General features: G+C 50.8%; 1 protein-coding gene across 1 annotated transcript; it reads right to left on the bottom strand.

The window, feature by feature from the left end:
- Positions 1-591: 591 nt before the first annotated feature.
- CCDC43 (coiled-coil domain containing 43) lies at positions 592-22,929 on the bottom strand. The gene is made up of 5 exons (XM_038385292.2): positions 22,669-22,929; positions 15,256-15,343; positions 5,514-5,649; positions 4,477-4,535; positions 592-2,121 (listed from the first exon to the last, which is right to left on the bottom strand). The coding sequence occupies exons 1-5, from the start codon at positions 22,906-22,908 to the stop codon at positions 1,934-1,936; spliced, it is 711 nt and encodes a 236-aa protein (XP_038241220.1). The 5' UTR covers positions 22,909-22,929; the 3' UTR covers positions 592-1,933.
- Positions 22,930-26,401: the final 3,472 nt, after the last annotated feature.

Below are 26,401 nucleotides of genomic sequence, written 5' to 3'. Positions count from 1 at the left end.
TCAAAAATGCCTGTAGCCCCCCTCTGATTCCTTCTTGCTGTGTGGGGGTTCAGTGAGCAGAGAGGCCTGTGGAGGCCAGGCTCCTGTTTCTGCTCACAGATCTATTAGGGGATTCTCTCCCTCCACCACACCTGCCCCCAGCCAGAGTCTCTCAATCATAATAGGGTTTCATCATGTTCACAATACACTTGGTGTTAGGGGGAGCAATTAGCTCCACCAACACCAGTGTGAGGCCACTGACTGTAGTGAACTTACTCCAGTTTACACTGAGATGAGATTTATAAAACGTGCCAAACTCCCCTATGATGTAAATTCATTGAGTTCATCTATGATACCGTGGGGGTGAAGCTAGACCACATGCAGTACAGTAACTAAAATATGCAAATTATTTTTCATTGTACCTACCTACACTCTGTAGCATATATGTTTTAAAATACTTTGGATATTTTAGAAGAAATCAGAAGCAGCAGCAAACATATCAACGTTTTATTTGAGGGAGAGTGGGTGTAATGTGGAATATGTTAATGCTTAGTTGCTGTAGTGCTCTGGTTCTAGGGGAATGGAGCCAGGAAAAAGTAAAACATGCCTTAATCTCAGCCAAGCACCATTTTATTGTCTGAGTGAAAAGGTAACGCAGGTGGATAGTCACACTCCAGCAGTTAGGTGAACAGAACACATGACCCTTTAATCAGATTTGTGCGGAAAGCATTCAGTGAGGAACAGTAGCTACCTAGTGTCACAAAGGAAAGAGGTTCACAAGGGTAGCACATGCTGACCCGACAAGGAGTATAGACTGCAGGTGCCAGGACAGATGCACATGGTTAGGTCTTCCCATGCCCCTTGAAAAATAATGCAAGTCTCTGACCACAAACACAGTTTAGGACACCTAAGTTATGCATCTCTGCAGGAGCCCAATAAGCTTTTCAGGGGAAAGACTGAAAGCCACTGATCACCAGCCATTAACTTGTTAGCAGAAACAGCCCCACAGCTGGTCTATTGGCACAGCTCCACCCGTGGGAGTGCTAGAAGAGACAATGTGCTGACAGGCCAGCAGCATTGTAACCACCATTCTTTCTAGAGCTGCTCCAAGCAGAGTTAGGCAACACTGGGGTAGAAGATCAGCACCCAGTGTATTCTGGAACACCCACTGATGCTAGCACCTGGAGCAACTGTAGGAAGTTTTAAGAAAAAAAGTCCTAGGACAGACAAACCCCATGAGACTTTTTTCAAACTGCACAACAGCCTCCCACACAGTCCAGAGACAACAACTGATCTTCAGCTCACCAGCATCAAGGCTTATGGTGATGTTAAAATGCAGAATGTTTATAGTGCTGCTTAATATAACCTAGACGGTACAAGGGCACTTCCCCCGTACGGGGGCCCTCTTGTGTGAAACAGGATCAGTACAAGCCCATAGGCAATTGCTCCAGTTATCACCTTTTCCAGCCTGTTTCTTAGCCCTACATTCCCTGGGGCTTTATTTCTCAGTCTTGCGGCAATAATGTGACATGCTCCCACCTCAGGCACAAACCCTTGCCTTCACCCTCAGCCACGGAGGAAATCACAGATTGTATTCACGGTCCTGGGGCAGTAAGAGGAGGCAGAAGTTTAAGCTCCTCCAACAGCTCTCCTCTGTGTTTTTTTAAGTGGTCAAAAGTACAATGACATTTTAAAAACTAATGCAGCCACTTCACAGCTCTTTGGTACAGACATTGGCCACAACAACTGACCAGCACACGTGACACCACAAGCACATTGTACATTTTGCATTTAAGTGTTTGCAGTTTTTGTTTTTTTGCTATGTAAACAAAAGGGGAAATGCTTCCAAGACCCATCTGCCAGCCACCTGCCCAGAGTTTGTTGTTTTGTTTAAAACACCCCCTACGCATAATTTATTCTATCCTTTGAAAGAGTCCAACAGGAAAAATCCCAGCTATCGCTTCCGCTCGCCCTTCTGTGTCCTCTTCTTCTCCTTCTCCTTCCGTTCCTGCTTGGCTAGCTTGTCCTTCTCTCGCTGGTGTTTGTCTTGCTCTTTTTTCTTCTGGGACTCGTCCCGCAGTGAATCTCTCTCCAGCTTCCTCGCGTTTATGACACCCTCCACATTTGTGTTACGGAACAGCGCTGGTTTCGAGGTAAGGAGTATGAAGGACACACTTTGGCTGAACTCATGTAGGTCCCTGGGCTCTCTCCCCATGGGTATATATAAACTGGTGTGTAGGAGTCAGTGCATGCAGGCTGTAGTGGGGGCTGCCTTATTCCAGACCCTCTCCTCACACTTTCCAGTAGCATCTAATATTGCAGCTTTCCTTTACCATGGTCAGCAATCCACACTGCGCTCTCTCCATGTCTGCTTTGCAGTGGACCCCCATAGAAAGCAGAAACTTAAAGGTTGATTCTCTGTCCAGGTGCTACATGCAGCCAAGCTGTGCTCCACTGCTGTGGGCCTAGGAAAGCAGCATGTATGGAAGCCACTCTTCAGAGAAGATTCTCTAACTTCACAGTCTGCCAAATGCTAGCCCAGTGCACTGCCAGAGCCCCTCGGCCACATGCAGAGGGCTGCCATAAGGGCCAGGGAAGAGATTCTCCCTCAGATTGCTGAACAGTGGTTTTTCACAGCGGTGACCATGAACAGCCTTCCTGGCTCCTGCACTACAGTTTCATAGGGTGAGGGGACTAGCCAGCAGTTCCACCAGTCCTACTCCTGGGCCCTCCCAAACCCATGTGTTAGGGTGTGGTGATGCTATGGACAGTAACTATGCCCCCTGCTCAGGGCCTCAGAATCTCTCCTGCCTTGTTGAACAACATCCATGGCACTGCCATCAGGCACTACTGCTTTGCTGTGGCTGGGGTGAAGCGGATTTGCCTCCCTAAACCCTGGTGGCACCCATCTAGCTGCACATGGAACCTGGCTGCCCATACTGCTCAGACTTGTCATGCCCCATTCACCTGGTCAGAACCCCGCTCCGCTGAGTAACAGTGCTCACATACTAGTAGCCATGGCTTCTGCTACAAGTGATGTGCAAAGGGAGGGAATGGATTTGTGCCCTTGGCTTTTGCTTCATGACGTAAGCCAGAAAGTTTGGGGCAGAAGGCAGAGCAAGGGAGGTGCTGCTTGGTTTTTACATTAGAACTATCTGGTTACACCCCTCTTTTACTGGAAGAGTGTGTGTTGCTCTGAGATACTAAGGACTGGACTGCCCAGGGTTTGTACCCTTAACAGTACATCTTAAAAACTGAGACGGTGACAGGTGGCCAGTACCTGTGGCAGCTGATGGGATTTTTATGCATTGTCTGTTAACGTTAGGGCAAAGCCTTGGAAAAGCAGCATTTTAATTATTTTAAAATCTAAATAAATAGGTAAAGTGGTACAACCCCCTTCCGTGAGCACAGTGATAGCCATATAGAGGTCTCATCCTGGCCTAGCATACAACTTGACTAACCATATCATTTTACCCACACCAGCGTGTTTGTACCACTAACCAGGTTGTTTCTAAACAAATTGAAAGATAGCAGTACAAAGCACTGTGCAGAGTTGTACAAGAACCTCCCAACAGGGGCGGATCCTCAGCTGAGGTAAATCAGCTTCACTGACTTCAAAGGAGCTCAGATGATTTGCATCAGTTGTGAGCCTGCCCCAGACGTGGCTTGGGCTCTCTCCTTGTGTAACTGAAGTGGGGAGCTGAATCTTTCAAGGGTGCCCCCCCACCCTTGTGAGTATCAGATGCTTAAGTGAAATGTGGTTACTAAGAGGGTAATGATCTGAAGAAGTCACTCCTCTTGGGTATGCAGGGAAGAACTGCATTTCCAAGGTAACAAAACCCAACAGTGGGGAATGGTAACTTTCAGATTTTTATACATCAGGAAGCAGGTGAGGGCACCGCTGCCATGTTGTTCCATGGCAAGTCACCTTTAAACTCACTTCCCTTTGTATCTTAAACAGTGCAATGGCCTACGTTATTTCACCTCGCCAGCTGGAACATGAGCCCCAGCGCACGGTGTGATTTAAAGCCATGGCTATGCAGAGCCAAGAGCAGGATATTTTTAACTTCTTGACACGTGAGTTATGAGCAGCAGTTGCCCCTTGATAACTTGATTAATTGGCTCTCTAACTGTACACACAGCTAGGTGGAGTCTGAAATTGTGAATGTCGAGGGTAGAACTGGAATTCCAGCTGTCCGTTATGGAGTCACACCAATTGCTTCTGTCCTCTCTGACAACCCCGCCCTAAGTTTTTCAAGAGTGTTTAGTATTGGCCCAACTCTGCCCCCACTGAAATCAGCAGATTTACCTTGGACTTCATTGGAGCAAAGTCAGGCTGACTCAGGGCACTTCTGGAAACACCACACTTCGAGTTTAACAAGCCAAACCCAGCAGCTAGTGCCAGCTCAGAGACAGGACAAAGGGAAATTCAATGCAGAACTTACAGTCCTTCCAGAAAAGCCCTGTGGATAGCAAGCTGGGATTTTAAAAGGATACATTTTTCTGATCCAATCGTTAATGCTGCTGCAGTGAATCCATCCTGTTCATCTGCTCCAGTGAGAGAACTAAGGAAACTTGGAGACTATCAATGAAACTTTGCACCTCGAGTCTCTCCTTTGTCCTAGGATCTCAAAACACGTGAGACATTTATTCTTTCAACAAAACTGGTGAGGTGCCAGAGGCTGGGGCATAGACTGATCAAGGGACTTGCTCAGCGTCCCCCAGAGTGAGGAATGGAACCCAGAAGTCCGAACTCCTTTTCCTCAGCTCTAACACCAGGTAAGAGTCCCTTTATTTTAATACTCCCAGCTCTCCACAGAAAAGCCTGCCCTCCACCCACAGGAAGAGCCCCACCTATTCACTTCTGGCAGAGGAGCAGCTTGACAGTGTTCTGCAGAAAGCGAAGGCTGCATACAATACATTAGCTGAGCAGACTGCTGTGACCAGCCCATTCTATTCCTGGAAACTGCTTCCATGAACAGATCTCACACGCTATTGCAGGCTGTGACCCAGCCCATATTGTTGCTGGGGTCTGGGATGGAGGTGGCGGATGCCAATATCAGTGCACAGCAGGGGGCAGGAAGTCTCTCCCCACTGCTACCCAAACCTGCACTGCACAATTGGCTAGGCACATTAGAGCCCTTTTTATACCCTCCTCCAAAACATCAGGTAGTAGCTGCTGCCAGAGGCAAGGAATCAAGTTCAATGGACCAATGATCTGCTCTGCTCTAGCAGGACAGGACACAGGATGTTACCATTAGGAAAACTAGTGATAGAAAATGAAAGTTTCCCATAGCAACAGTTCCCTGCCTTTGGTTTGCTTCCATGGCTCATTCAGACTGTGCTGCACAGAACACTGTGAGATACAACTCCTGCCAAACTAGCTACATCAGAATAGAAGGGGGCTTGAGTGGTTCTAGGTCACTAACTAAAATCCAAAGGGCCAAGAAAGCCACGGGAGGCAGATTTAAACTTTCACCCTCAAAAGCAGCCAGCACATTCGCAACATGGGGCTTGTGGTAGGGAAAGGATATTCCTCCTCGTCTGTTACATTGGCATACTGGGCCAGAAGGGCAGCTTTCCTCAGCTTCTCGTCCTGGGAAACCTTCTTTGGCTTCACAACGATCTGGGCCTGTTTTTCGATCATGCTGGCAATTGCCTGGATCTCATCTGGGAAGGAGAGAAATCAGGGCATTAATGAGTTCCTCCACTACCGCCAGCAGCTGGTGTCCGACATGGCCAGATAGAGGCTGGCGTGTCTGTCTGCAAAGCCTTTCTGTCAAAATGCTTCACACACTTTACATGTATAGCACAACTGAAATGCAGCCACCTCTGGGGAGGAGCACGATAGTCAACCAGCACACTACGGGGGGGGGGGGAGAGAAAGTTTTGGCCAATGAAATCCCTTCTCTTACAGAAATTGCCATGGGATCTTCAGTGTTCACACAGAGCAGACAGGTTGGACATTAAACCTGTAACCCAGCAAGAAAGATGTGGAACTCTACCTGTGTGCTTCAGAAAATGAAGGGCAGAGCTGGACCCTGCTGAGATTTGAACTTGTGGCTCAAGGGAGTTGGGTTATTTCAGAGCTGAGGCATCCAAGCCACTGGCTGCTCGAGGAAATGGCTCAGACTCTCGCAATCTGGTTAGACCGACCACCTTTGCTCAAAAGAAAGCGTTCCCCCTTCTGCATGTATACATGGGCAGACAATACTCCTGGGGGAGGAGGGAAAGTTCGCTGCTTGTTAATTTCCTTATTTCACAAGATCTTGATTTCAGCCTCAGTGTAAGGAACTTAAAGGCAACTGAAACACGGAGCTTCGTGTACTAGTAATACCAGTTGTGGCCCGATCACACAAATGGCTTCATTCAGCATAAATCAACCCCACTTCAAAAGAACTATTTCTAGTGGAATTTATCCTTGTAAATTAATAAGATTTAGTTAAGAAAATCCATTCTGCTCTTGGTCTCTCCCTTGCAGTTTAAAGGCATACTTAAGCTAACAATCATGCTTGTAAACAAATTTCTTTACCTGCATTGCTATCATGGTAGGTTATTAACTGAAAGACTTCTAAAAATCCATATCACCAAATGCAATTTATGCTCCCCCCCTCAAGTTAGACAGTAAAAGTCAAGTCAGTCCTTTGTTTATAGTCAATTTTACTGTCAGTTTCTTAATACCAGGCAGACGCCAGCAGAAGAGGTGCATTTACCCAAAGATATCGATCTCAGAGTTAAGAAATTTCGAAAGCCAAGAAAAAAAAAAGGATCCAAGTGCAATAAATCCTGATGGTTCTTCAAAGTACAAATATATATTGCTACCTACATTCTGAACGTCCACATCAGAGACATGATCTGGAAAATAAAGCTCGTTGATCCAGTCAGAAGACAGACTATTGCATGGGAGATTTAACCAGTTCATGATGTTTCAGACCTCTGTATCATTCACAGCAGAGATGGTAAAGAGAAGGAAGTTTCTGATTTACTCGTAAGCCAGGTTGTATCTTGTAACAATCCCTTGTCCCCAGAGTGTCATTTACTTTATCTGATGAACAAGATAGCACTACGTTTTCCCATCCACATCCGATGCCTGGGTTGGCATGATTTCATGACAACCATGCAAGGCTGTGTGATGCTGGGGAAGCCACTTTTCTGTACCTCAGTTGTACTAGTTGTAAAATGGGGTTAATGACTGTGATGGTGTACTCCCCACACTGGCCCCGAGATAGCTGAATTAGGCTGAGTGGGCCCAATCAGCCAAACAAGCAGCAGAGGAGAGGCCGCCGCTAACTGGAAGCAAGCTCATCTTTGAGGGAGCAGGCAGGGTTTACATAAAGCCAAGGGATGGGCAACAGAGAGAAGGCTGCAGGGTGAAGAGTAAGTCACTCTCCCTGAGGGAACAGGGGAGAGGAATCTGAGACCTAGCAGACCCTAGGAGAGAGAGGTCTGACTAGAATGAGTGGAAGCAGGGTAGGAAGTAGCCCAGGAGTGAGAGCAGAAAGGTTAGGGAAGCTGCAGACCTGGACTGCTTGCTACAGGGCCCTGGCCTGGAACCCAGAGCACAGGGTGGGTGTAGGTTCCCTTGCCACCCACTGCCAAGTGGTACTGCTTGGAACAGCAAACTAGCAGACTGTCTGGGTCACTGCAGGAGTGACAGAGTCAGTTGTGGCAGGCATGGGATTGCCCAATGCCGCTTGGGCAGAAAGGCTTTGAAGGACTCTACCCCAGAAGGCTAAGCCACTTAGTGACCTGGCTGGAGGGCCGTGTCATGAAGAGGAGAACTAGAAAAGGGCTGCAGACAGAGAGACAGGGTGCAACCACAGCACAGGGCGTGGGCCTGGTGCAGCTAATCCTCAGAACAGTCAGGAGGTGGTGTCGTCGAGTGGTGAATAGAGCACCCTATCAAAGTGACACTCGCCTTTGAGAGGTGCTTTGAGATCTACAGCTGAAAAGCCCTGTTAATAAATACTCTGATTTACATAATGGGCTCTTAGGGGAGCACTGTTACCCGTATCATGTTGACCAAAGTTGACTGCAGCCTGTTAAAATGTGAACTAAGAAAAAATGCAAAACAAAGACAGACTGTGCTGGAAGGGATGTACAATATTAGACCCAGCCAGAGACAGACAGCAAAGTTAGCCGCAGACCTAAAAATTAGCAGTTGCCTCAGTACCAGTGATTGAGATCTGGTTCCATTTGCTTTGTGCAAAGAGAAGATGGCACCAACCAGCAATACGTGTACCTGGAATTTCCAACAGGCCAAATTTCCGAAGCTTTAAAGCAGCTGTCGACATTCCCTGGGAACATCGAAGTGGGGAACCTAGGAACTGTTCGAGGATATCCTACTAGATGCCAAGAAGCCACGTGAGGAAGTCTCCTGACTGTAGGTATGCCCTCTCACAGCTGGGGGTACTGTAGCAGCTCTCCTCCTCCGGCGCCCCGGCTGACAGCTGTTGTGGCCCTGCCTCACTCTATGACTTGGGCCTCTGGCCAGGTGACCTTTAGTCCCAGCCCTTCTGAGAAAACCGAGTCCATCACTCCAGAAGTTTGGCTCAATTTCAGGCTTTTGGGCCTGACAACCCTTGGCTCCAAGGTCATCACGCCCACCCCACCCTACGTGGGCCAGCAGGGGAACCCAGGCCTGCCCTATCCTCTGGGTCCCAGCCCAAGGACCCTGTATGAAGCAGATAAGGTGCGTTTGTCTAGACCTTCTGTGGTATCCCATGGTTGCTTCCTACCATGGCCTGCAACCAGGCCTCTCTTGCAGACTCTTTCCTGGCTAACTCTTTTGCAGTCCCCAAGACAAAGGGGGCCAAAGTAGTTGAGCAACAAAAGAAACAAAGGTCCTGCCCCAGGCGTACCTGCCCCAGGCTGGGCATTCTTTCCAAGGGCTAAATGGAGAGGTCTCCTCCCTGGGACGGAATGCAGCCCTGCATTCACACCTTACTCACTGTGGTCATCATCTCTGTGCAAAATATGCCTTGAAAAGTAGTAACTCATGGGTCAATAATACCACGGGGAAACGTTTGCAGTAACATTACATGTAAAGTTAGGAACGTAAGCTGAAATCATGCCTGAAGAGTGGTTGCCAGACAAGTCCGGGGAGGGGGTAAACTGGTTTCTCACAGACAGAGGACAAGCTGACACTTCTAGCCAAGTGTCAAAGCTGATGGAAATGACCACTTGACAGGTGCATGATCTGGCAAGGAAGAGGGTGCTGGGAACAGACCGATCTGCATCTTAGCAACCAACAGCATGGAACTCTTCACCACCAGACTGTTTCCGTCCTCACAGCGGAGGTGAACTTTATCTAGGGCAGGTGTAGGCAACGTATGGCATGCGTGCCAAAGGCGGCACACGAGCCGATTTCCAGTGGCACTCACACTGCCCAGGTCCTGGCCACTGGTCCCGGGGGCTCCGCTGCTGGCCTGGGGTACCGACTGCTGTCCCCCGCCAGCTGGGGTTCCCTCCACCAGCCTTGCTCAGCTTGCTGCCAGCCCTGGGTTCCGGCCACTAGTCCAGCGGGCTCTGCTGCCGGCCTGGGATCCCGGCTCCCAGCCCGGGGCTCTGCAGCTGCGGCTCACTGGCCCCAGCCTGGGGCAGTGAGGGGTGCTGACAGGGGCAAGAGGGGGTGCAGCTCAGCACCCCCACCTTAAAAATTGTTCCAGCGCCACTGTACTAGGATATTTTAAAGTCCTGATTTGCTGCTTACATCACTATCACACCATGTGGAACAGCGCACTGCGTTTGACGTTGAGAGTAGAATGTACATGCAAGAACTGGAATCGATAATTTTCTGACAGATTTCAAGATTTCCAGCGATTTGGCCCAATGCTTTCTTTTCTAATTAAAGCTGAAAAGTTCAATGAAAGCAACTTGAATTTGTCCATATTTCAGTGGATGGGTGTTGAAGATTTCGAAATGCAACTCATTCAGTTAAAAAGCTCACAACTGTGGGCATCAAAGTTTGGAGATCTGCAGAGTACACTTGAAGCTACCGAGAGAGATCATGGGGCCTCTATTCTGACTTGCTGGACGTCCCTGCCAGTGAAATTTAACTGTTTGAAGAAAATTGTGTTTGCAATATTTTCAGCATTTGGATCCACATACCTGTGTGAACAGGTATCTTCACACATGAAATCTGTCCTCTGTCCCTCTCGGAGCCGGTTAACAACTGATCACTCAGAAGCCTGTGTGCAGCTTAAAGTATCCAAATAAGTGCCAGACATTGGAAAACTCAGCAAGGAAAAGCAAGGGCAAGGATCACACTAAACTGATAAGATCTGCATTTTAATTTAATTTTAAATGAAGCTTCTTAAACATTTTAAAAACCTTATTTACTTTACATACAACAATAGTTTAGTTATATATTATAGACTTATAGAAAGAGACCTTCTAAAAACGTTAAAATGTATGACTGGCACACGAAACCTTAAATTAGAATGAATAAATGAAGACTCGGCACACCACTTCTGAAAGGTTGCCAACCCCTGATCTACGGGTAACCCTCAAGCACACGCAGCTTCAAAGGGTGACTGAACTATAAACACGAGGGGCACAAAACACCCCAAGTTCTCTCTCCCTGTATCTATCTTCCTCTTTCAAAAGAAACCAGATTTCGACCATCCGACTTTTGGAGAGACCCTGACCAGAAATGTGATCGGCCCTGTTGCTGGAAGCATGTGGTAAGAATTTTATCTTGAACCAAGTCTAGTTTGTTAAGCTTAGTACTAGGAAGTGTTTTATATTTCTCTTGTACCCATTTCTGACTTCAGTGCCTTATATTTGCACTCACTTAAAACCTACCCCTGTAGTTAAATAAATTGGTTTTATACTTTAATCAAAACTAATCCAGTGTTGTGATCTGTGTGGGTAACTCCATTTAAGGTAGCAGACTGTTGTATATTGATCCCTTTAGAAAGGCAACGGACCAAATATATCATGAGAGGTCTGGACAGCGCAGAACACACATTTGGGGGGAAATTTGGGACTCGGAGTGTGTGGGGTCACCCTGCAAGCAGTGCCAAGGCTGGTGGTTGGTGTACTGATGACAGGCTGCTGGGGTCAGAGTTGCTGACCCAGGCCTCTGGTTACACAGACACTCAGGGTGCCACCTGCACGCTGTCTGGCTGCTTATGAGTGGCCCAGGTGGGAGCTACAGCAGCAAGGCTTTGTGAGGCACCCAGAATTGCAGGGCAGGGATGACCTTGCCCCTCACTGGTCTGGCTTGCACCCCAGAGGGACATACTCCCACTGTCAGCCCCCTGAGCTAGGCTTTTCTTCTTTAGAACCTCTCTCCAGGCTTGATTCCTTGCCCAAGTGTAATGGGGGGGGGGGGCGCTGATTAGGCCCACATGCTTTCATTAACCCCTTCCTGCTCAGTGTGGGGTCTGCAGACCACATCACACCACAATTCCATCGACACAAAAAAAGTTACATTGGGCAAGAAGCCATCTGGCTACGAGGAAATATGGAAGCAGTGATAAAACCTAAAAATCAATATATAAAGGATGGAAAGAAGGGGAAATAAATGGTAAGGAATAAGTCACACGTTAAAAAATGTAAGCAACTGAAGCCAAAGGAAACAATGGCCAATAATGTTAAAGACAATATGAAGGCATTTTTAGAACATATTAGGAATAAAAAAGGTCCATTGGAAGGTGTACCCATCCCAGATATTGTGGACAGAGCAGAGGATTTACCATATGTAGCCAAGCAGCCTCTGCTAAAAATCCCACACTTCCAAATCACCAGGCCAGGTAACTAGTCCTACCCCTTCGGAGGAACCCTGGGTCCTGCCTGCTCAAAGAGGATCTAGCTGAGGAGCTGTCTGACACTAATGTTAGATGTAAATAAATCTCGGAATACAGGGAAAATTCCCATGGGCTGGAGGACTGCCAACATTTTTAAAAGGCAAAAGGAGCTCTCAGTGCAGGGCTACAGCAAAAAGGGCTAATGTGAACTGGGACTGCACAAAAAGGGGAATGTAAAAGAGAAGAGGGAAACACTCTACATGAGCATGGTCAGACGGCTATTAGAACACGGCCTGGTTCTGGTGTTCACACTTCAAGGCAGATGTGGAAACATTGGAGAGTGTTCAAAGGAAGGCCACAAAAGAAGCTGGAAAACAAGCTTTATGACGTGTGGCTTAAGGAGCTCGATCTATTCAGTTTATCGGCCAGAGGGTTGAGGTGACGATTACTGCCCCAGATATCTGAGAGCAGGGGGTGTTCAACCTTGCTGGCAAAGGCAGAACGAGACTCAGTGGCTGGCGGGTGAAGTTGGACAAATTCCACCTTGATGTAAGATGAAATTTGCTAGCACTAGGGGTGAACGAATGGTGAAACAGCTTCCTGAGAAGGAGATGCACTCGCCTGGAGTCTCTAAATGCAATTTGTTATCTTTCTGAACAAGATTTTAACCCAGTTTCTGCGTGAAGTTCTGCAACCTGTGGTGAGGCTGCGGGGCAGCCTGGCTCACTGGTCATGGTCCCTTCTGGCCTTGGAAACTGCGAATCCATGAATCCCCAAGTCAGCCCCCTCCTTCATGGGCCAGGGGAAGACCAGGATTGCCTGTGTTAACCTCAAAATGTCCTTGACCCTTGTACCTCCATATGATAACAACTATAATTTAATCTCATGCTTCGACACTCTCCTGCAGGGCTCAGTAAGGAATTTTTTCCCTGATGCACAATTGCAATCTGGGAAGCTATTTTTTTCCCCCTTCCTCTGAAGCATCGAGATTGCCATGGCTAGAACCAGGTGGGGTACAGTGTTATGGAGAAACTGGTGAGATCAATGCCTGGCTGACACACTCAGTCAAACTGATCACCAGATCTGAGGTCAGGAAGGTATTTTCTCCCAAGTCAGATTGGCACGGACCCTTGTGGTTTTCCACCTTCCTCTGCAGCATAAACCATGGTCCACCTGCTGGAATCATCTGGGCATCTCATTTCCTGACCAATGCACAGTCCTCAGGCAGAGGCTGTCCCTCAGTTTCTCCTGTTCTCTGTCCGTGGAATGCAATAGTTGAATCTCCTAAGGACTAAAATGCTTTAAATTTAACTCATGTTATCAGGCTCAATATAAGGGTATCTGGGTGAAATGTAATGGCCTGATATACACAGGAAGTCAAATTAGATGGTCCCTTCTGGTCTTAGGCTCTACAAAAAACTGTCAGTACAGTGTAGGCCCAATGGTGAGGCCTTGCCTGCACTATGAAGTTCTGCCAGTTGAATTATGGTGGTATAGCTAACCAACAAGCCACTCCTCGTGCGTTATTTACTCCTGGAGGAATTCTGTACCACTGTGCATGCGCATAATTAATTAGCCATGCATATTTTTAATTTTTTGTGCAGAAAAAAGCTTCCCCAAGAATGTTGTTGCAGTTCTGCTTTTTGCCCACCAGAGGGTGCTGTGACACTAGAACACAACAGCTCCTAGCCAGCTAGGGAAGAGAAAGAGCCTGCCTTCTTTGCAGTGCCTGTTGGGCCATGGCAGGAGAGAGTGGCTATGGTGGGGACAGACAGGGGCTCATAAGGGCCAGTGAGGGGAGATGACAGAGTGGGGCAGGGGCTGAATGGGAGTGGAGGCGCAGGGTCACGGGGGGAGGTAGGTGCAGGGCCACAAGGGCAGAGGGGAAGGGGGTGCAGAGCTACTGGGGGAAGGGGTTGGCTGAGTCAGGGCACAGAGACACATGGAGATGGGGAAGGGATGCAGTGACGCATAGGGACAGGGTGAGTGGGGACACAGACACATGGGGAGGGGGTGCAGGGTGATATGGCGATGGAGTGGGGGGTTTGAGTAGGGGAGGAGGGACACATGTGGATAGGGAATGCAAGGACAGATGGGGGGATGCAGGGATGCCGGGTCACATGGGGAAAGGGGCAGATATGCCTGACTGAATGGGTGAGGCTAGGGGTCAGCCAGGCTCTGGATGGGGGAAGCTCCCCAACAGGCCCTCCCCGCCCCCCTAAAAAACCTGTTCCATACTTTTCTCACCCATACCCAACACCCGTCTGAGTTCACACCCAAGCTCCTTCCCAGCAATTACTTCCCTTTTCCTCAGCCCCTCCATTACCCCTGACTCCCCCAAGCCTTTGAACTGCTTCTGAGTGGTGCTGGAAATACAGTTCTGTATTGTAGTTTAAATGAATTATTACTCAGAGTAATTGTATTAATATGCCTAGTAAGGAATATATTTGTTCAAAAGCATTTCCTGAACCATTTTTTTTGTCTGTATTGTTACAGACATACATGCTGACAGGTATTCTGAAATAAATGACCAAAAATAATTGAAACTGGTTTGATTATATGGTGTTATTCTAACAAATAAAATGTGCAGAATTTTAAAATATTGTATGCAGAATTTTTAATTTTTTGGCGCAGAATTCCCCCAGGAGTAGGTATTTGTGTTGTCTGTCACAGAGCAGGACCCCACCATGCTTGGTGCTATACAGACAGAACAAAAAGACTCTGCCCCAAAGTCCTTAAAATCTAAGTATAAAACAAGAAACAATAGATGGATACAGAAAGGGGGAGCACAAGAAAACACTGACACAATACTGGTCCTCATGATGGGCTGTGGTCTCACCACACCAGCTGCTTAACTAGTCTCAAATTTTCTGTAAACATCACAGCAAAGGAGTTATAAGGAGGGATTTGAAAGAGGATAATGAGGTAGCTTTGTGGATGTTTACATGGCGCTCCTCCCAGACATGAGGGGCAACATGGGCAAAAGCGTGAAGCATGAAGGTGCTTGTTAAACATCTATACCAGTATAAAAGTGCTTATCCCAATACAGCTTATGACAGTTTGAGGAATCAACAAACTATACTGGTATAAGCATTTTGATACCGATCATACCCCTAACCACATAGCTATGCCAGTGACAAAATTTAGTTACATCTTTCTTTAAACAAACAAAGAGAAACAAATCCCTCCAAGACGGGTTGCATGGTCCAGGCCTGAGCACCTATGGAAACCTAAGTGTAGCCCAAGCTGTAGGTTTTTGTGAAGGGAGATTTTACACACACTTCCCCCTGCAGGACTGTGAACCCAAACTGCAGCGGTAAAACCAACCAACCATTCTAAGTAGAGTAAAAGGCAAAAATTCAGCAATGCCAATGAACAGTAAATGAGATTTGCAACCAGATTAATAATCACAGGGTTTACTGCTAACAAAGCTAAGCGTTTTTAGGTGCAAGATTCTCATCTTGACAGTGCCCCTTGTCTTACACGCGCTATTTGACTAAGACATGCAAAGCGTCAACCCTACCTTCTTTTTTTTCTGTAACACCAACATTCTGAGCTTCAGACCACTTCACGACTATTTCCCTGCAGACATCTGGTAACAGATCTTCTTCCTAGTAAGAAAAACAGAGATGTTCAGTTTCTGAACTGAAAGTCAATCTGCTTTAAAATCAGCATGAATAAAAGACTCCTAAAGAATCAGAACAGCAAGAGCCAAGCCTGAAGTAGAGATTTAAGTGTAGAATGAAGAATTAATAGGATATAAGCAGTTCTTAAATTCTTTGTTGAACTGGGGATAACACACATACTTTTGGCCAACACGGAGAAATTTTCCAAGGCCCTTACATAGTTTAAATATCTATCATAGCCTTCAGGTGTACGTTCACGTAATCCCCACACAAATATCAGCACAAAGGTTTTGATCACTTGGCAGCATTTCAGGAGATGCTGTGCTGGCATTTTTCTTACTTTAGCGCCAGCAGGGTGTGCTGGGTTCATAGCCCTAGCGAGTGGTACCCTCCGGCCAAAGTGCAGAGCAGGCACAACATGGGCAGCAGCAAGACAGAAGTTTCCCCCCCAACAGTCGGCCTGAGCGCTGTTCAGAAAGGGAGCCCACCTATAGGAGCGTCACAGTGATTTCTTGCCTAAAACATCCCACTACTGTTTCCGCCAGTTCAGCTCCCCTGGTGGAAGCACTAGCATTAGCACCAGATGTGCTGTGTGGCATAACCCAGCTGAGAGCTGCTTCCCATGGTGCTCTACACCCCCATGACAGTCTGGAGCTCCCCCTACATTGTCCTAGAAGCCCAGCATGCTAGGCACTGGACAAACAGAACAGAAAGACAGTTCCTGCCCAAAGGGGGTATAAACTAGGGATAACACAAGAACCAACAGGTGGATACAAACAGTCTGCTGGGGAGTACAAGGAAACAGAAACAATACTGGTCAGCAGTAGTATAGCAGTATAGGCAGCAGTATAGGCAGTGCTCTCAGCAAATCAACAGACCAACTGTTGTTTTTATAGGCCTCATGGCAAGGCCATCTTCTCGGAGATCCTTCCTGTCCCTCAAGCAAAGGGAGACAGAAGAGAAGGTAGAAGATTCTGGAAGTGAACTGCTGGCTAGGTCAGTGGTGGAGGGAAGGGCTTTGGTTTTATGGAACATGGGCCCCATCTTCAATGAGGAGAGGGGGCTGAATAGTTTGGATGGCCTCCACCTCAGTGAAGGGGGACCAGTCTCCTCAGGAACAGGCTGGCTAGAGTCATCAGGAGGGATTTAAACTAATAGCAAAAGGGAAGGTAAAAAGAGAGAAGATATAACAAAATCAAGTGGTTAAGAACAAAATTAATCAAGGAACCAAAGGACATTATGGGAAGAAATTATTGAATTGCTGACACACCAATGCTAGGAGCTGGGTAGCAAATGAGAGGAATTGGAATTGCTCATTTATTAGCATAAATTCAATCTAGTTGGTATTACTGAACCCTGGTGGGATGAGTCACATGACAAGAATGTTAAAATAAATGGTTAGGAAGGATCAAGGGGTCAAAAGGGACACGGAAGAGGCACTACATCAAAAATGGCATTACCTGCTTGCTTGTGACTCAGACCGATAACTCAGAAGAAAATGGTCCTCAATGCTTCTAGATCAAGATCCTAAACAGATAAAGCATAAGATGGGGTACTAACTAGCGTCTGCTACAGTCCACCAAATCACACTAAGGAACAGGATGACCACCTGCTTACATGCCTGTCTACAATGTAGAGGGAAAAAAGCTGCATGATCACATGGGACTTCAATCTGAATGACATGCTGGAGGTCTCATGCTGCCAGGACTAAAACATCCTTGGAATTTCTATACATAATAGATGACAATTTCCTAACCCAAAAAGCGTTGCAGCCAACATGAAGGAATGCTTGGTTAGACCTCATCCTAACAGATAAAGAGGAACTGGCCACAGAACTAAAAATTAATGGTAGCTTAGATACAAGTGATCATGACTGGCTCACATTTATAATGTGCAAGGAGAATAAAGTCGAGAGCAGCAATACATAGATTCATAGATATTAAGGTCAGAAGGACCATTATGTTCATCATTATGTTCGACATCCTGCACAACGCAGGCCACAGAATCTTACCCACCCACTCCTGCAATAAACCTCTCACCTATGTCTGAGCTATTGAAGTCCTCAAATCGTGGTTTAAAGACTTCGAGGAGCAGAGAATCCTCCAGCAAGTGACCCGTGCCCCATGCTACAGAGGAAGGTGAAAAACCTCCAGGGCCTCTTTCAATCTGCCCTGGAGGAAAATTTCTTAATGACCCCAAATATGACGATCAGCTAAACCCTGAGCATATGGGCAAGATTCACCAGCCAGATACTACAGAAAATTCTTTCCTGGGTAACTCAGATCCCACCCCATCTAACATTCCATCACAGGCCATTAGGCCTATTTACCATGAATATTTAAAGATCAATTAATTACCAAAATCATGTTATCCCATCATACCATCTCCTCCATAAACTTATCGAGGAGAATCTTAAAGCCAGAGAGATCTTTTGCCCCCACTGCTTCCCTTGGAAGGCTATTCCAAAACTTCACTCCTCTGATGGTTAGAAACCTTCATCTAATTTCAAGTCTAAACTTCCTGGTAGCCAGTTTATACCCATTTGTTCTTGTGTCCACATTGGTGCTGAGCTTAAATAATTCCTCCCCCTCTCCGGTATTTATCCCTCTGATATATTTATAGAGAGCAATCATATCTCCCCTCAACCTTCTTTTAGTTAGGCTAAACAAGCCAAGCTCCTTGAGTCTCCTTTCATAAAACAAGATTTCCATTCCTTGGATCATCCTAGTAGCCCTTCTCTGTACCTGCTCCAGTTTGAATTCATCCTTCTTAAACACGGGAGACCAGAACTGCACACAGTATTCCAGGTGAGGTCTTACCAGTGCCCTGTATAACGGTACTAAAACCTCCTCATCTCTACTGGAAATACCTCTCCTGATGCATCCCAAAACCGCTTTAGCTTTTTTCACAGCCATATCACATTGGCGGCTCGTAGTCATCCTATGATCAATCAATACTCCAAGGTCCTTCTCTTCCTCCGTTACTTCTAATTGATGCGTCCCCAGCTTACAACTACACTTCTCACTATTAAATTTCATCCTATTACTATTACTCCAGTTTACAAGGTCATCCAAATCCTCCTATATGATATCCCAGTCCTTCTCTAAATTGGCAGTACCTCCCAGCTTTGTATCATCTGCAAACTTTATTAGCACACTCCCACTTTTTGGGCCAAGGTCAGTAATAAAAAATTAAATAAAATTGGTCCCAAAACTGATCCCTGTGGAACTCCACTGGTAACCTCCCTCCAGCCTGACAGTTCACCTTTCAGTAGGACTTGTTGTAGTCTCCCCTTTAACCAATTCCTTATCCACCTTCCAATTTTCATATTGATCCCCATCTTTTCCAATTTAACTAATAATTCCCCATGTGGTACAGTATCAAACACCTTACTGAAATCTAGGTAAATTAGATCCACTGCGTTTCCTTTATCTAAAAAATCTGTTACTTTCTCAAAGAAGGAGATCAGGTTGGTTTGGCACGATCTACCCTTTGTAAATCCATGTTGTATTTTGTCCCATTTACCATTGACTTCAATGTCCTTAACTACTTTCTCCTTCAAAATTTTTTCCAAGACCTTGCATACTACAGATGTCAAACTAACAGGCCTGTAGTTACCCAGATCATTTTTTTCCTCCTTTCTTAAAAATAGGAACTATGTTAGCAATTCTTCAATCATACAGTACAATCCCCGAGTTTACAGATTCATTAAAAATTCTTGCTAATGGGCTTCCAATTTAATGTGCCAATTCCTTTAATATTCTTGGATGAAGATTATCTGGGGCCCCCAATTTAGTCCCACTGAGCTGTTTGACTTTTGCTTCTACCTCAGATATGGTAATATCTACCTCCATATCCTCCTCCCCATAGCATTTGTCATGCTACCATTATCCCCAAGATCCTCTGTAGCCTTATTAAAGACTGACGCAAAGTATTTGTTTAGATATTGGGCCATGCCTAGATTATCTTTAACCTCCACTCCATCCTCAGTGTTTAGCGGCCCCACTTCTTCTTTCTCAGCTTTCTTATTTATATGACTATAAAACCTTTTACTATTGCTTTTAATTCCCTTTGCAAGGTCCAACTCTACTCGACTTTTAGCCTGTCTCACTTTATCCCTACATGTTCTGACCTCAATTAGGTAGCTTTCCTTGCTGATCCCTCCCATCTTCCACTCCCTGTATGCTTTCTGCTTTTTCTTAATTACCTCTCCTAGATGCTTGCTCATCCAGCTTGGTCTACAACTCCTGCCTATGAATTTTTTCCCCTTTCTTGGGATGCAGGCTTCCAATAGCTTCTGCAACTTTGATTTAAAGTAATCCGAGGCCTCCTCTACCTTTAGATCCATAAATTCTTCAGTCCTTTAGATCCATAAGTTGGACTGAAGAACTTATGGATCTAAAGGCAGAGGAGGCTACTTCCCTAACTAATTTCCTTATACTTGGCGCTTTAACAGGACCAATCTCACAAAGCTGAAAACAGATAAGAGCCAAATCAGTTGGGAGTAAGAATTTAATCAGAAAAGTAAATTAAAATTGGGAACCACTTAAGAACACCTTACTAGATGCCCAAAAAGCTAACTTCCCACAGCCAAGTTAGAAAGCCATGCTGGTTAAAAAAAATCAGCCTGGTTTAGAGGGGAAATGAAGGGAGCTGTAAAAAAGAAAATAATATATAACAAATGGAAGAAAGGAGAAGTTGATATTAATGAATATAAATCAGAAGTTAGGGATTGTAAAAAATTGATAAGTAGAGCCAAGGGACACAAGGAGAAATCTATGGCCAGCAGAGTTAAAGACAACAAGAGGTTTTTGGAAATACATTAGGAACAAAACAAACAAACAAAAAAAACCACGGGCTAGGGTATTAGTCCATTACTAGATGGGCGTGGCATTCTGGAGCGCTGTCCATCACAGCTCAACCAAAGAGTTGTTTCACCAGCTCTGTCTCTATAGTCTCCCCTTAAAATGGGAGTTTAGAGACCAGGCAATAATTCCCTAAATCGGGGAACACCAGCAGAATTCACGCTGGATTTCTTTATTCAGAAAAAGGCTACAGCAGTGGTTCTCAAGCTTATGGTCTATAGCAGGGGTCAGCAATCTTTCAGAAGTGGTGTGCCGAGTCTTCGTTTATTCACTTTAATTTAAGGTTTTGCGTGCCAGTAGTACATTTTAACGTTTTTTAGAAGGTCTCTCGCTATAAGTTTATATATTATATAACTAAACTATTGTCATATGAAAACAAGGTTTTCAAAATGTTTAAGAAGTTTCATTTAAAATTAAATTAAATGCTGATCTTACGCCGCCAGCCCCCTCAGCCCGCTGCTGCTCTGGGGTTCCGTTCACCGAGGCCGGCAGTGGGCTGAGCGGGGCCTGTGGCTGGGACCCCGACTGGCAAAGAGCAGGCAGCCAGAACCGTAGACCAGCAGCGGGCTGAGCGGGGCTGGCGGCCAGGACCCCAGACCAGCAGTGGGCTGAGCGGCTCAACCCGCTGTCGGTCTGGGGTTCCATCCGCCAGCTTCTGCCAGCCAGGGTCCCAGCTGCTGGCCCCGCTCAGCCCACTGCCAGTCTGGGGTCCTGGCCCTGCCCACACACAGGGGGTACCTACCTTCTCCCTGGTTCTAGCCATTCTCTTCCTCTCTCTGCACTGAGCTGAGGGTGGGAGTGTGCTGAGAACAGGGCTAGGGGTGAAGGAGCAGGCTGGGGGTTGGGGTGCAGGGTCCGGCCAGGAGCTAGAATGAGGGAGGGGGCTCAGGGTTGGGGCAGGAGGTTTGGGTGTGGAGCACTTACCTGGGCAGCTCCCATTTGATGCAAGGGATGCAGGTGGGAATGGGGGGAGGGGGAGATGCAGGAGCTCCTGTTTGGTGCTTAGGGTGGGAGTGGGAGGTGCAAGAGTCAGAGCATAGGGTGTGGGGGGGCTGGGTATGTGTGTGGGGTGCCAGAGTTAGGCATGGGGTTGTGGGGGGGGGCGCAGGGGTCAGGGCATGAGGTTGGGTGTGTGTGAGGAGGGTTCAGGGATCAGGGCAGAGGGTTGGGGTCGTGGGGGTGCTCCCAGCCCCCTGCCATGAGGGCAGGGGGCTGGAGGGGATATGCCCTGATTCCACCGCCTTCCCAAAGGTCCTCAGAGCAGAGAGAGGCACTGCAGCTCCGCTTTTACCTTTCCTCCTCCATAGCAAGGGCTGTCAGCTGATTGGCCACAGGGAGAAAGAGGAGGGGGCAGGAACCCAGCATGCTGGGGTAAGGGACGGGGGGAGGGGAAAGCTTGCCTGTCCTGCAAGGAGAGCGCAGGGGGCAGAAAAGAGCGGGCTGAGCGAGGCAGGATTTTTCGTGGCACACTGCTGTCTGCCCAGGTCCAGCAGGCAGCAGCATGCCATTAAAAATTGGCTCGTGTGCTGTGTTTGGCACACGTGCCATAGGTTGCCGACCCCTGGTCTACAGGAATCTCATCTGACAGCTCAGCAGACTCACTGGCTAACAGCCCTGAAGTTCAGAAACAGATAGATTCATCAGTCAGACACTTAGAGCTTGAGTGTTTCTCAGTGGACAGATAATCATGACAGACCATATGTTTTTCTTATGTAGTTTTAAAGGCCTATTACAATACCATGTTATTTGACTCCGAATCAAAGACAATTTAACACTACATAAGCCGGTCAATGAGCAGAATCGCAAAACCTAGAGCACCCAGCCTTGTAAACAGACAACTGCATAGAGCCTCGCAAAAAACAGAGAGGTCAATCGGGCCTAAACTCTTCCCATGGGACAAAGCAAACCAGTCACAGGAAGAGAGGATCAGGGGAGTGGGAAGGAAAGTCCCAGGGCATATCCAGAGAGAGCAAGGTCAGGGAGATAATACAAAGACACAGAATAGCCACATGGGTCCCAGGATTTAACCCCATCAGGGAACAGTCTGAAAAGACACAAGTCAGGATTTAACCCCCTTTACAAACAGAAGGGCCAGAGACAGAGGTACAAGAAGAAGGATGGTGGGGATGGGGATTAAGAACCATCAAGAGGATGGACCCCAGGACGGGGGTAAGGTATCAACACAAGGGAGGCAAGTCAGAGGTCTCGTGGGGATGCCCGCGGGGTCTTCGGGCGTCAGGGCTGGGTCAACATGCCCCGGCCTCAAACCCTGAGGGAGTCGGATCCAGGGAGGAATTAACGCGCAGAAGAGACTGGGCGGGGGGGGGTGAGCTGCCCCCCGGTTCCAGCCCCTCCCAGTGGCCGGGGGGAAATAAGCCCCCCCGACCCCCGGGGGGGTCAGGCCCCCACCGCTCGGGGAAGGACCCGGCCCCGCCGCCTCCTCACCAGGCAGGCGGCCAGGACCCCGCGCAGCGCGTCCAGCCGCTCCTCGTCGCTCTCCTCCTCCCGCAGCAGCCCCTGGATGTAGGTGGCGTAGACAGCCCGGTCCAGCCCCAGCGCGTCCAGCCGCCCCGCCAGCCACGGCTCGAAGCCGCCCGGCCCGGCCGCCGCCTCCCCGCCGCTGGGCGCCGCCATCTTGGAGCGCGCGTGTCGAACGCGGGCCGCGGAGGGGCTGCCTCTGCGCATGCGCAGGGGCTCGGGCACGCGCGGCCTTGGCCACAGGCGGCTCACGGGAGCTTCAGCACCCCTCCCCCCGCCCTCGCCCACACTACGGCAGCCGCTTGGGCCAAACTCCTGGTGCCGCGGCGCCTTGAGCCCGCCCTGCACCGGGACAGACACACGGCTGGCTGGGGGGGGGGACAGACACACGGCTGGCTGGGGGGGGGAGGGACAGACACACGGCTGGCTGGGGGGGGAGGGACAGACACACGGCTGGCTGGGGGGGACGGACACCACGGCTGGCTGGGGGGGGACGGACACACGGCTGGCTTGGGGGGGGACGACACACGGCTGGCTTGGGGGAGGGACAGACACACGCTGCTGGGGGGGGACAGGAATACACAACGGCTGTGGGGGGGCGGACAGCACATGCTGGGGGGGACGGGACAACACACGCGCTGGGGGGGACGGACAGACACACGGCTGGCTGGGGGGGGAGGGACAGACACACGGCTGGCTGGGGGGGACGGACAGACACACGGCTGGCTGGGGGGGACGGACAGACACACGGCTGGCTGGGGGGGAGGGACAGACACACGGCTGGCTGGGGGGGGGACAGACACACGGCTGGCTGGGGGGGACGGACAGACACACGGCTGGCTGGGGGGGACGGACACACGGCTGGCTGGGGGGGGGGACGGACACACGGCTGGCTGGGGGGGACGGACACACGGCTGGCTGGGGGGATGGACAGACACACGGCTGGCTGGGGGGGGAGGGACAGACACACGGCTGGCTGGGGGGGGGACAGACACACGGCTGGCTGGGGGGGACGGACAGACACACGGCTGGCTGGGGGGGACGGACACACGGCTGGCTGGGGGGGGACAGACACACGGCTGGCTGGGGGGGGGACAGACACACGGCTGGCTGGGGGGGGGACAGACACACGGCTGGCTGGGGGGGGGACAGACACACGGCTGGCTGGGGGGGGCGGACAGACACACGGCTGGCTGGGGGGGACCAGACACACGGCTGGCTGGGGGGATGGACAGACACACGGCTGGCTGGGGGGGGGGACAGACACACGGCTGGCTGGGGGGGACGGACACACGGCTGGCGGGGGGATGGACAGACACACGCTGGCTGGGGGGGGGACAGACACACGGCTGGCTGGGGGGGGACGGACAGACACACGGCTGGCTGGCGGGGGGGACGACACACGGCTGGCTGGGGGATGGACAGACACACGGCTGGCTGGGGGGGGGACAGACACACGGCTGGCTGGGGGGGACGGACAGACACCACAGGCTGGCTGGGGGGACGGACAGACACACGGCTGGCTGGGGGGGGACGGACACACGGCTGGCTGGGGGGATGGACAGACACACGGCTGGCTGGGGGGGGACAGACACACGGCTGGCTGGGGGGGACGGACAGACACACGGCTGGCTGGGGGGGACGGACACACGGCTGGCTGGGGGGATGGACGGACACACGGCTGGCTGGGGGGGGGACAGACACACGGCTGGCTGGGGGGGACGGACCAGACACCGGCTGGCTGGGGGGGGGGACAGGGACAGAAACGGCTGGCTGGGGGGGAGGGACGGAACACGGCTGGCTGGGGGGGACGGACAGAACACGGCTGGATGGGGGGACGGACAGACACACGGCTGGCTGGGGGGGGAGGGACAGACACACGGCTGGCTGGGGGGAGGGACAGACACACGGCTGGATGGGGGGACGGACAGACACACGGCTGGCTGGGGGGGGGGACAGAACAACGGCTGGCTGGGGGGGGGACAGACACGGCTGGCTGGGGGGGACGGACAGACACACGGCTGGCTGGGTGGGGGAGGGACAGACACGGCTGGCTGGGGGGGAGGGACAGACACACGGCTGGCTGGGGGCGGACGGACAGACACACGGCTGGTGGGGGGGGACGACAGACACACGGCTGGCTGGGGGGGGAGGGACAGACACACGGCTGGCTGGGGGGGGGAGGGACAGACACACGGCTGGATGGGGGGGACGGACAGACACACGGCTGGCTGGGGGGGGGACAGACACACGGCTGGCTGGGGGGGACGGACAGACAGACGGCTGGCTGGGGGGGGACGGACAGACAGACGGCTGGCTGGGGGGACGGACAGACACACGGCTGGCTGGGGGGGGACAGACACACGGCTGGCTGGGGGGACGGACAGACACACGGCTGGCTGGGGGGATGGACAGACACACGGCTGGCTGGGGGGGGGACAGACACACGGCTGGCTGGGGGGGGGAGGGACAGACACACGGCTGGCTGGGGGGGGACAGACACACGGCTGGCTGGGGGGGACGGACAGACACACGGCTGGCTGGGGGGGGGACCAGACACACGGCTGGCTGGGGGGATGGACAGACACACGGCTGGCTGGGGGGGGGACAGACACACGGCTGGCTGGGGGGGGGACAGACACACGGCTGGCTGGGGGGGACGGACACACGGCTGGCTGGGGGGATGGACAGACACACGGCTGGCTGGGGGGGGGACCGACACACGGCTGGCTGGGGGGGACGGACAGACACACGGCTGGCTGGGGGGGACGGACACACGGCTGGCTGGGGGGATGGACAGACACACGGCTGGCTGGGGGGGGGACAGACACACGGCTGGCCGGGGGGGACGGACAGACACACGGCTGGCTGGGGGGGCGGACACCGGCTGGCTGGGGGGATGACAGACACACGGCTGGTGGAGGGGGGACAGACCACGCTGGCTGGGGGGGACGGACAGACAACGGCTGGCTGGGGGGGACGGACACACGGCTGCGGGGGGAGGAAGGACGACCACGGTGGATGGGGGGGGGGACAGACACACGGTGGCTGGGAGAGGGGGGACGACAGACACAAGGCTGGCTGGGGGGGGAGGGACAGACACAGGCTGGCTGGGCGGGGGAGCGGACAGACACACGGCTGGCTGGGGTGGACGGACAGACACGGCTGGCTGGGGGGGAGGGACAGACACCACGGCTGGCGGGGGGGGAGGGACAGACACACGGCTGGATGGGGGGGGAAGGACGACACCACGGCTGGCTGGGGGGGGACAGACACACGGCTGGCTGGGGGGACGGACAGACAGACGGCTGGCTGGGGGGGGACGGACAGACAGACGGCTGGCTGGGGGGACGGACAGACACACGGCTGGCTGGGGGGGGACAGACACACGGCTGGTGGGGGGGACGGGACAGACACACGGCGGGGGGGGGGGGGGACAGCAACGGCTGGCTGGGGGGGGACAGACACACGCTGGCGGGGGGGGAGGACAGACACACGGCTGGCTGGGGGGACGGACGGACAGCCACACGGCTGGATGGGGGGGACGGACAGACACACGGAGGGGTGGGGGGGGGACAGACACACGGCTGGCTGGGGGGGACGGACAGACACACGGCTGGCTGGGGGGGGAGGGACAGACACACGGCTGGCTGGGGGGGGAGGGACAGACACACGGCTGGATGGGGGGGGACGGACAGAC

The sequence above is a fragment of the Dermochelys coriacea genome, chromosome 27, assembly GCF_009764565.3.
Source record: "Dermochelys coriacea isolate rDerCor1 chromosome 27, rDerCor1.pri.v4, whole genome shotgun sequence".
NCBI lineage: Eukaryota > Metazoa > Chordata > Testudines > Dermochelyidae > Dermochelys > Dermochelys coriacea.
Note: the sequence above shows the minus strand (reverse complement) of the source record. Positions and strands in the feature narration are given on the sequence as shown.